At 49.1% G+C, this 10,851-nt stretch overlaps 3 protein-coding genes across 3 annotated transcripts; all 3 read right to left on the bottom strand.

The window, feature by feature from the left end:
* Positions 1–779: 779 nt before the first annotated feature.
* Positions 780–4,253, bottom strand: FIBRA_06926 (uncharacterized protein; the record flags this gene model as incomplete). The annotated part of the gene is made up of 12 exons (XM_012328631.1): positions 780–980; positions 1,035–1,153; positions 1,207–1,597; positions 1,653–1,969; positions 2,028–2,406; positions 2,458–2,564; positions 2,614–2,763; positions 2,828–3,225; positions 3,286–3,749; positions 3,795–3,959; positions 4,011–4,067; positions 4,122–4,253. The coding sequence occupies 12 exons, from the start codon at positions 4,251–4,253 to the stop codon at positions 780–782; spliced, it is 2,880 nt and encodes a 959-aa protein (XP_012184021.1).
* A 313-nt stretch (positions 4,254–4,566) lies between these two features.
* On the bottom strand, positions 4,567–5,295 carry FIBRA_06925 (uncharacterized protein; the record flags this gene model as incomplete). Its single annotated transcript, XM_012328630.1, has 1 exon — positions 4,567–5,295. The coding sequence occupies one exon, from the start codon at positions 5,293–5,295 to the stop codon at positions 4,567–4,569; it is 729 nt and encodes a 242-aa protein (XP_012184020.1).
* Positions 5,296–6,088: 793 nt separating this feature from the next.
* On the bottom strand, positions 6,089–9,039 carry FIBRA_06924 (uncharacterized protein; the record flags this gene model as incomplete). The annotated part of the gene is made up of 14 exons (XM_012328629.1): positions 6,089–6,355; positions 6,416–6,577; positions 6,631–6,787; positions 6,840–6,954; positions 7,012–7,260; positions 7,309–7,444; positions 7,494–7,647; positions 7,702–7,795; positions 7,844–8,090; positions 8,163–8,297; positions 8,358–8,451; positions 8,501–8,673; positions 8,731–8,868; positions 8,923–9,039. The coding sequence occupies 14 exons, from the start codon at positions 9,037–9,039 to the stop codon at positions 6,089–6,091; spliced, it is 2,238 nt and encodes a 745-aa protein (XP_012184019.1).
* Between the last annotated feature and the right edge of the window lie 1,812 nt (positions 9,040–10,851).

Genomic DNA, 10,851 nt, shown 5'->3' with positions numbered 1-10,851 from the left:
TTTGGGGGGGGGGGGGGGAATAAGCGGCGACTTAGGTATTTCTTCTCGAATTTTTGAGAGGACGACACACGCACTGGATTAGCCTCCCCCGCCTCCCACTTCTCCTTCAGCCTCGCGACGTCGACATATCCCAGCGGTTTGCGCTTGCGGTCGAGTATACTGGAGCAACGCGAAATGAGCGAACGCTTGGTCTCTTGCGCGAGAACAGACCACGCACGGGATGTAGGAGAAGTCTCGTTCGTAGGCGAGCTCTATGGCTCGAGAAACAACCTCTTCAGAAGGCAGCGCAAAGGCAGGTGGTAGCTGCAAGTCCTACGAAAGAAAATGAGCATGTTGCATAGTGTTCCACCTACAGAATATGCAATACCTCGACAACCGCCCCGCGATACTTGTCTGAGGATAGCAGCGGGAAACCGTTGGTCTGCTGAGATTCGGTTACTGCTGAAGTTGCGGCCATTGGTGAGGAGAATGTCGGTGCGCAGGTTATTCGGGGAATGCTGGAATAAGTGGACAAGCCGCCGAGAAGGATCAGGCCATTTTGTGCTCGTACAATCTCCTCGTCCGCCGTGACCCCTTCTGTTCATGGCCACGGCAACGGCCGAGGTGGTGGTACATATGTACACTGGTAGTCACTCGATCTTACCTCGGTCCCAACAGCGCCTGTCCATTGCAACGTGCACACTGGGGATACATTCTTACTTGCAGCTCATCGGCCAATCTACATCGATCTGAAGTCCGTCTCAAAGCGATAGAAAACTAGATTAAGGTGACAACAATATCTACAGCTCCATTTTGTCTTCCTTCTCGTACCCAGGATTTTTATGGAGAATTACGAAACCTTCTAGGACGTGAGCAAATGGTATGAACTCTTCCGTTGCCAGCTCTGCCCGCTCCGTCGTGCCTATCCGGACGGGAGTTGAGTGCGTCTGGAAGCCAGATATGGTTCGTGGTTTGCCGGCCTGGCCGACTACATCAACAGCCTACATTCGGCTGCTTAGCCTTACCAGCACACCAGTAAGGTTGAAGATACGCACCTGGCCAACCCGTACAGTCACAGGGAAGGGCTTGAGCTCCTCGTCCAGAGTAATTAGGAACCTTGGGTACATCGCAGTGACAAGGAAGTACACCATCCAGTGATACTTGTCCAGCACAACTGGATTCGTGTTTTAAGTACCCTCATGTTGACCATGAAGAAGACGAGCTTACAGCCTTTGGCATCCGTAAACGCGACCAGTGTTGCCAGCAGGCCAGCGACGGCTGTTCTACTCATGATATTCCGATCCGAGAAGAATGGGTTGATTGTGATCGTGCCCTTGCCCATATGCACCAGCCCTTGCGCTATCCGCACCATGAATAGGCAGTCAGGCTCCTTGTAATAGTAGCCTGCCAACTGTCGCAACATCTGTGCCAACCGTGCATTGTTCGTCCCTGCACCGACAAGGCCCATCGCGAAGATAGCGTTCAGTGCCACGGCAAGGTCATTGTCGTGGCTGTATTTTGAAAGCGTATCCAGAACAGGAAGCTGGGGATTTGAGGCGCTGAGAAGACCTAGCGCAAGTGGGACTGTCTTACGAATAACGGGCTCGCCGTAGTGCATCTACCGCCAGCCATGTAACCATGAATATTTTGCGGTGTCAAAATTAGACACATACCAGATGATTGAGTGTTCGCATCGACATCTCCGCGCCGACTTCTTCGCCCATCGCTACCAGTGCGATTCCAAGCACCGCAAAGGCTTGAAAGGTGTCATCTTGAGGAGGCTCCTCGGGCGCATCTTTGTCTTTGTCCTTTTGATCCTTTGTCGTCTTTACGATATGCTCGTCACATAGGTGCAGCATCGACTGAACCTTCAATACTTCGCCCGAGCCAGCATATGAACACATGTCAACCAGCACCACAGCCTGTTTCGAGATCGGGTGCTCTACAGCTTTCAATGTCTCGATGGTTGCGTCCGAACCATCCTGCAAGCCTGTAGACAACAGTAGGTCTGCTACTAAGCAATTAATTTTTTTGACAATCATGCTTACCTAGGTATAGCAGCGCCAGTCCGAGGATCATGTACCGTGCCCATTTCTCCTCGAGCTGCTTGTCTTCCCTCTCCATTAGTGTCTGTAAGATGGTGCTCGCAATTTCTCCGTTACCACTACCGACGAAAACGAAACCAAGAGCAAGCGAAGCTAGTGAGGCAATCTCCATTGAAACTGCATCATCTGAAACTTGGGGCAAGAGTAGTTGGAGGATATCTTCGCGATGGGAACCCGCATATGCAAGGCCCAAACCAGTGATCGCACTAGTCTTGAGGGGAACAGACTTGTTTTCTACGTAATCACCTAGCAATGCAAGGGCTGCATCGGCTTCTGTCCGAACGCCCGTGTTGAGTATACCTGTTGCCAAAAGAGCACCGGCCTAATCACGTTCAGTTGTTGGAAGTCATCAATACAAGCATTGCTAGCCCACCTTGATGTGTTCTTCTGCAGAGTAAGTATACTTATCTACGTGACTCAGACCAACATCTGTGTCCCAGAGCAAGCTAAGTCCTAGACTGGCCGCGGCACTCATCATACCTATTCTTTCAATCAGTATTTCGTAGAGACAAATGGAAATCACGCATACCGTGATCCTTGTTTTTATAGATCCAGCTGTTGCCCTCCTCCGCCTCAACCATAAGTTTGTCATTTCCGAAACCAGCGTTGACGAAAGCGTTGACAAAGGTGCCAGCCAAGTTACCTCGCGCTGAATCTACATTTGCGGCTGTGGACGATCCTTCGCACAATACATGAGCAATGCATGATCCTCGGGCCATGATATGAACAAAATCACGACGCACTTGTATTCTCAAGGTGTGACTTGTAGACATCTTCCAAACTCTTCGCCTCAGAAACACCTAGTTCCTTTCCAAATTCACGGAAGTGCTCGCTCAAGTGCGTATTGCATAGGCAGTCTATAATATCCTCCGGCAATTCAGACTCGCCGTCCTCAGCTCCGTCCTCGCTCGCCTGGGGTTCTAGCCATTCACGAGGAATCTGAGCACGAGCTAAAAGGAAGGCAAGTTGACGTTTCATGAGGGGATTCGCAGGGGCATTGAAATCACGGCGAATGAGCTCCGGGTCACCCAGTCGTATTGCCAGTGAAAGCGCTTGCGGAAATTTGTTGTGCTGTCCGTATATGCTATGCGCAGCTTTCAGAAAGGCACGATCATCTGGCGTAGGAAGTAAGTTGACACATCTGCAAAGATACGTTAGTGGGCACTCTACTCTCAATTTGTAAACCTACCGAATCATATACTGACATACTCGCTCGTATGTGTTCTCGTCAACAAGCTCCGCTATTCGGTCCACAATCTCAAGCTCCTGCAGCAGATCCACGGCGTCCGGCTCTGCATTATGGTGCAGCAAAAAGGTCGCGCATTCCATGGCCAGTGACCGCAGCTCATCCGTGGTACCCGGAACAACCGCAGGTTTCTTCTTCACCTCCTTCTGGTCGCCCTCTTTCTCTTTGTCCTCGCCATCAAGGTTCGCCTCTGTCTGTTCCTCTACCTCTACATCCTCACCTAATGTTCGTGCGCTATACTCTTCTCCGAGCTCAGCGGCGAGGTGTCGGACATATTCATGTCCCCATAGGCCAGGATCAGTCAATGGCGATGATTCGGGTCTAAGCGAAGCCGAGAGCAAACGGTAGCGGAGGGTCCCTCGAGGTTCGGAGTCGGAATAAGTCATGGCAAGGACGGATAGGATGTCGGCAAATAGACTCTGGAACTAGATGAGTAAAACCCACAAGGAACTTATTGAACTAACCTTGTCATCCGAAGGTGGCCATGCTTCATATAGTGTCTGCAGACCAGGATAATGTTGATGGAGGAATTTGAGAGGTTTAGGCACGGATGTCATAGACGATGTCGAAGTTCTAATTAATGTTCGCAATGTCTCGAGCGCAGGTCGATACAGACTGGTATTGGATTCCTAGGCAATATTGAAGTCCAACGGACGTTACTTTACAGCAAGGCATCGTACCTTCAAACGTTCTACAAGCATCTCCAACTCATTCTTGAGCTGAAGATCTTCCTCTGACTGTGTATTGTCTATGGTCGATATCACTTCAGAAACACCCATTCACAAACGTACCAATTCCTCTCCCTGCTTCTCTTCTCCCTTCTTCTTAGGGTCTGTCTGCTCATCCGTGCTCTCTTTTTCGTTCTGCTTCTTCTTCTTTGGATCTTCCGAGGTCACTGGAATAGCTACTGTTGGCTCGGGCATAGTGGAAGCTGTTCACGGCAATGAGAGGACTGGGTGGAGGTAATGGACGCGACGCGTACGCGTTCAGTGACACTTCACGTCACGCGACTACACATAAGATAATATAAGCTTACGGATTGTACTATGTAGTCGGTCGTAAACAATAGAACAGTTCACAAGGTAACATCCAAATAACTTAGTATCGGCAAATACTTGGCATTAAATTGTGATCGTCATATTGTGGTCTTGTGGCTATTGAGTACAATGCGAAGGACGACGTCCTAACAAAACACAAAACACATCCAGGTCCAGTCCAGACAACACACGCCCCCATTTAGTTTTTCCCGATAGAATCTTGCAGCGCCTTGAGATATCGAAAGACAGCGTTGACCCCCTCTCGTACCACATCTGCATCCTCCTGCACCACCCTCTGCAACAGAACGGACAACTTGTCCGGATGCCATCTGAGGATCGACGCCCTAATCCGTTCACGTTTGGTGATAGTATTTCCACGCACGCGGAGGGGAGCTAGTAGAAACTCTTCAACGGCACCTGAATGAAGCTCATCCATCGAGTGCGGTGAATGAATCACTGGCCATGGTATATCTGCAAATGAGATAGGTGTAGTCGCTGCAATGAGTGTACGCCAGCGCGTCTCGTACGCGTTCCACCGCGTCATAAGCCGTTGTTCCTCATCCAGCAGGCGGATCTCTGCGCGCAGTTGCTCTGTACGCACCACATCCCGACGTCCGAGCGCGTCACGAAGAGAACCGCCCGCTCGTACCCAAGCCATCTCGCCAACCAGTGCTTCAGTGCGCTCTCGTTCAAGGCGTTCCGTGCGCCGTTGCGCGTCGCGGCGACAGCGCTCTTGCCAAGCTTCTTCTTTCCATGTAGCTTCTGCAACAAGCTTGGCCCGTTCTAGATGTTCTTGAAGTACGCGTGGTTCCTCCGCTATGAGTTGGTTGGTCGCAGACGCGAAATGCGTACGACTATCGGAAGCGGGTGGAGGGAACGCGAAGTAGCCTTTTGTCCACGGTATGGATGTCTTAAGGAGAGAGGACATAGGCTGCACATTCTCGTCAGAATAACCTCTAGTATAGCTCATACGGCTAGCACGTAGTAACGGGAATGCGTTATCGTTGTCCAAAAGCGAGCGAAGGAGGTCGAGTGGCTGCGACAGTCACAAACCTTCCAATTTGGGATAGCCTCTGGCGCAGGGCAAAATCTGTGCGGGCCGTTAAGTATCAGATTACATACATCCGCAATTGTATGCACGACGCACAACTCGTACTTAGCAAACAGAGATGCAGAGGCTCGCACAACACAGAATCCATCCTTTCCATTAAGAGGAAGTGGACCCTTTTCGAGACTCAAGAAATCGAATTTTATGACCTAGTGGAAGGCTTGATAAATGCGCCTTTCGCAGCTTTAGAAAGGCAAAAGGCTACTCTCAGCTATGGAAAAGGGTTAGATTCTTACATTGCGTTATTTAAAATCTTATTGCACAATTCCAATGCTTTTCGCGTGCCTTTTGATAGGACTCGGATAATGTCTTTGCAGTGTCGATATCATACATTCTGGTAGGTGCTACCGGAGTCCGTTGGAAGATCAGCTCCGCCACTGGCACCTGATTTATCGCTCTCTTCACTGCAACATCCAGGAATTAGTTCATTCTAGCTTTGCACTTAGTCTCACTAGGATACCGAGAATATTAGCTGCTTATCACAGAACACAGATCATACAAAACTCAAAGGATAGCAGTGCACGTTGCATTAATAGGGATTATATTGGTTCTAAAGTAGTTGTAACAATGAGCACGAAAACATCTTCAGATTATGTAAGTAGTACTTAAAGCATCAGCAACGCTCGAAAACCCGGTACAGATCCGGCAGGTTCGCCACCTGGACTACATCCCTGTCCAAAAGCGACTTCGGTGGGACGAGGTACCGCGCCATCGTTGGGAACAGCATGTGCTGAATTTGCCACCTCATCGCCTTCTCCTCGCCTTTCTCCTCGCCGCCCGTCGCCTCCGCTGAAGCAGGAAGCAGAGGCTCTGAGACATAGAAGAACGCCAACTCACGAAGGAATGTCTCAAAACATTCCTTTTCGGAAGTCCATGCGACCTTGCGGCAAGAAAGTCAGGGCACTGCAATATTAAATTCAGTCGAATGGCAACTGCTCACCTGAGGGCCAAGTCGCATAAGGAAGAGTGGGAGCTTGTCTAAATTCGGGATGTAGTCTCTCAGTAACATGGGAATGGTCTGAACGGTCCCCTCGTCCGAGATACAAAGCGAAAAGTACTCTTGAAGCATTTCTCGCCGCGAGACTATGGTGTCCACTATGTGCTATGGACTACTGCGTCAATCTAGGATCAAGGTTGACCTGAGCGTTCACGCACATCCACGATCTGCGGCCTGGTCATGCTGCTACGTTCGATTCCCGGTTCAACATCGACCGCGAGAGCAACGAGCTTTCGTAGTGGCGGCTGGGGTTCCAGCTTCAAACGGCTGAAATTGCCGAACTGACGTAGGCCGAGTTGATAGAAGAGCTCCTCTCTGAATGCCGATAGTTAATTCATTGAAAGGCATAATCACGAAAAGTACATACGCGAGTGCGCCATGATTGACCAGGTATAATTTGGTTGAATGTTGGATGAGCGACAAACATCGATGAATGTCCACGATACCAACAAAAGTATGCTTCTCCAGAATCTCGCTCAGTTCTTGAAATGATCCGTCAATATGAAACCAAATTATGTCCGAAAGTCAGTGTTACTTACGACTATGTTTACCCCTCTGCACTTCTTGCCGTAAATTTCGAACAGAGGTCAAATAACATTGGGATTCCTTGATCTCGCGGACCCTCAGTGGCTGCAGGATGGGCTCGTCAGTGGGAGTATTGCTCGTCCCAGCACCGTTGTGAGCTGGTTGTGTGGGGTTGACAATTGGAAACATTGAATCCAATGTACGGTCCTGCATCGAGGTTCGCACTTTGTGCTGCGATAGGGTCTTCTTGGCTTGAGCGGGGGCTACAAAGTTATTCAGCTTTGTCTCCGTTATAAATCAAGAAGATGTACCTGTGGACGTAGAGGAAGAGCTGTCGTCTCTACTCAAAGACGAGGTGCCACCCTCCTTCTCTGGCTGTTCAGGCTTAGCTCTCTCCTTACTCTTACCCTTGTCATGTTGCTCAGCCACACCGCCTGTGAGCAAAGTCTGCAACATCGTTAATCCAAGAGTGATAAGACTGGTTGATGTTCCAGACCTGATATTCAAATGACCGTGACTGATTCTGCTCAACGAGTTTCTTCTGCATAGCGTCAGATATTTGCTCGATGATTGCCTCCTCGTTCAGGAAGTGCACTTCACGTTTAGTTGGATGAACATTGACGTCGACAGAACGAGGGTCAATATGCAAGCTAGATTCATCTGACAATAAGCTATGCGAAGTTCAACTGAGTCATGGAGTCTACCTCAAGTAAATGAACGGCGCGGCACCCTTTGGTAAGATGCCAGCGTAGATGGATTCCAAAGCCTTTTGAATCCGTGTTGAATCAACTAGACGGTCTACAAGCAGGTTGATGAGGACATGTGCTGTACGTATTGTGTGCTTACGGTTTATGAACAATAGCATAACTGTCTTCTTGCCTTGATAATGTGGACTGGTGAAATGAGCTTCTGCTGACCAGGAACTCGAATCCTCATTGTCATCGTCAGAGTCTGGCGTGGAGCTTGACTGAGTTGAGGACGAGATCGACGCATTCATCAGATCCTTGGCAATCGTCTGACCATACAGTAGCCGAATAGCCTGAGCAGTAGTTGAGGCTGAGGGAGTGGACACATCAGGAGATAAAGATCCTGCCTAAATGTGGCATTAGCGTTGTATATGGAGGTGGCCCTGGTGCCAAAATATTCGCCGATAGCAGACGCTTACTTTCCTGCAAGTGAAGGATACGTGTGGGTTGTGAATTGCATATTTGGTCACAACATCAAGTATACGAGCGTATTCCTCAGAGGAGCCGCGTAGAGCGGATAGACGAGTTGGTGTGTTATAGAAAAGATTTTCAACCTAAGCACCAAGATTCGACTCAGCACTGCACATATGCCCCGGACCTGGGCGCATACATACCGTGATAGTGGTGCCATCATTCCCTGCACACGGTTTTGGCTCAGACGTTGCCCCTGCTTTCGGCGCAGTTAACACGCCATCTGAGTAAACGGCCCTGCCGGATCGTAAGCTCTGGATGCCGAAGCGCATGGTATATTACTGACTTCCATGCGCAAGTCTCGGCTTTTGTCTTTGACACGACAGATAACTGAGCAACATAGGAGATGGAAGCAAGTGCTTCTCCCCTAAAACCATACGTCGTCAAACGTGACAGGTCCGCGAAGGTTGATAGTTTGGACGTGGTGAATCTCTCCGCGAGGATGGGAAGGTCAGTTTTCTACGAGCATTTTCTGTATCAAGCACATATAAATCCACGAGTGAAGCCATGACGAACCCTTATGCCACAACCATTATCCTGTATAGAGAGGAGTTTCATACCACCATCTTTGATGGTCACGCGTATCGATGTTGAGCCCGCATCGAGAGAATTCTCGATAAGTTCCTTCAGGGCCGAAGCCGGTCTATGAATGATCTACATATCGCACAGATTAGTGCAGACTATAGTAATACAGCGCATGTCTTTTACCTCACCAGCTGCGATGCGGTTAATCACTGTTTGCTCCAGGCGACGAATAGGAAGTGGTTCCGGAAATGGAGGTGTTATAGAACGAGGTCGTGCGGCTGGCATATCCTGTCGTGGCATGAATTACTCTTTCTGTTTGAAAGAATTCCCGTCGAATTTCTTCAAGGGAGACCTGGTTGTGCAAGGTTCGCGCGCTGTTCAGAATATTTGAAGAATCATTAAACATTCATCAGGGTCGATCCGCACTGGGCCAGCGCTAACAATAATAACAAACGAAGCATATTTGAAATGGAATGTTCCTTCGCTGCCACAGACATGCATTTGCTTAATAATCAGTAGTCAAATCTATGTATGGGACTTACGAGAAATCACATGTGAATTCACGAACACTGGCAGCTCAGGTCTATCAACAACGAATATACATAACGCATAGCGAAATACACGAAATACTACCAAATAAAAGGACGAGAGCCAGACGGTGCCAAACCAGAATCAGACAATGCAAGACGGAAGGATGACGACGATCGCGACAATGCAGGGGTACGATGGCAGGAGACAAGGGCGCAAAGCTGACCGACCACACCCCCATCCGGCCAACCCATTCCTCTACGGTTCGATTCCGTCATCATTTCTGGCAGCGTTTCATGGCCTTCTGGCGCATGCCATTGTTCACCATCTCCTGGAAGGTGTCCCAGAAATTGGTCCATTATATTTCTGCCGAAAATAGGCCGCGCTTCGCGGTTTGAGAGCAAGAGGGTCAGTGGTCTGAGTCGACACCATCTGAAGCTTGTAAATCTCCTCGTCGGTATCCTCGAAACACACTCAAACATGGTCTGAAAACCCGGCCCCCTCTTCCACTGCGCAGAAGTTAAGGGATAGTTGATCACAAGTTCCTGCATTCTATCACTTCAAGTGACTCGGACTTGAGCGCAGAGAATAACCGACTCACAACAACGTTGTCTTGTCTCATGTTGGTGTCCCTGTTGCCCATGTCCCTCATCCGCTTCAACAGTATGAGGCCTGTTGAATGACTGCGAAATATGTTAAGATCAGCATGGGGCAGAGGTGAGGCTCGTTGATTATTTTCCAGCATACAAAATCGAACATCGCGCCAAAACTCGGTCGTTGAAAGTATTTCTGAAATTCAAGGGTGAGCCTCTCCTCAACACCTGGGTCCTCAGGACATCCAAGTACGTCTTTCGCTCTTCATCCAACTTGAATGTGGGCACCGGCTGACATCGGTCCTGACCTTGGGAAATTCCTTCATATCCAACAAGAAGGCTTGCGCTGTCGAATGAAGCACAATACCATGGAACTTTTAGACAGCGTTTACAAATAGTCCTCTCCTCGCACTCTCAATGATCCCTAGGGTCTAGAAAACCGTGCCGCGATTTTATATTTCCCATATCTGGTTGCCAATGCTCTGACTATTCACGCCGGCTGCTACTTCAACTCCCGAGGTCAGCCATGTGAGCTGACCAAATTTCTCCATGTCTCGGTCAGAAAAGGCTTACTGGCATAGCTGGTACAAGGTGACAAGTGGACTGCTGTGGAGGCGGCTGGGCAATTTAGTGAGAAGGATGTTTTCATCACCGTTTCAGTAATGACTATGCCCATAACCCAAATCAACTTATGAGAGACGCGATTAGGGGGACAGCTTGCCTAAGAATCCCCAACTCCGATAATTTAACCTCCTTCAAGAAAGCAATGTAGTATTCACGAGATGCGTTCTTAAATAGCTGCAATCAATACAATCAATATTAGTCAATGTTGGCGTTTCCGCCTGAACTGCACGCACCTAAGCATTCGGTGGATTTGAAGTCTGCAGATAGCCTTCCAAAAATTGTGATGGACTACCTCAACTGCGTTCCCACCTTTGGGTAACTTTGCAGACGAATCGTCCCCGCAAGTCGACATGGGGCTCTCCAACAA

This window comes from Fibroporia radiculosa (assembly GCF_000313525.1).
Source record: "Fibroporia radiculosa TFFH 294 genomic supercontigs, scaffold9638, whole genome shotgun sequence".
Taxonomy (NCBI): Eukaryota; Fungi; Basidiomycota; class Agaricomycetes; order Polyporales; family Fibroporiaceae; genus Fibroporia; species Fibroporia radiculosa.
This window is presented reverse-complemented; position numbering and strand designations above follow the sequence as displayed.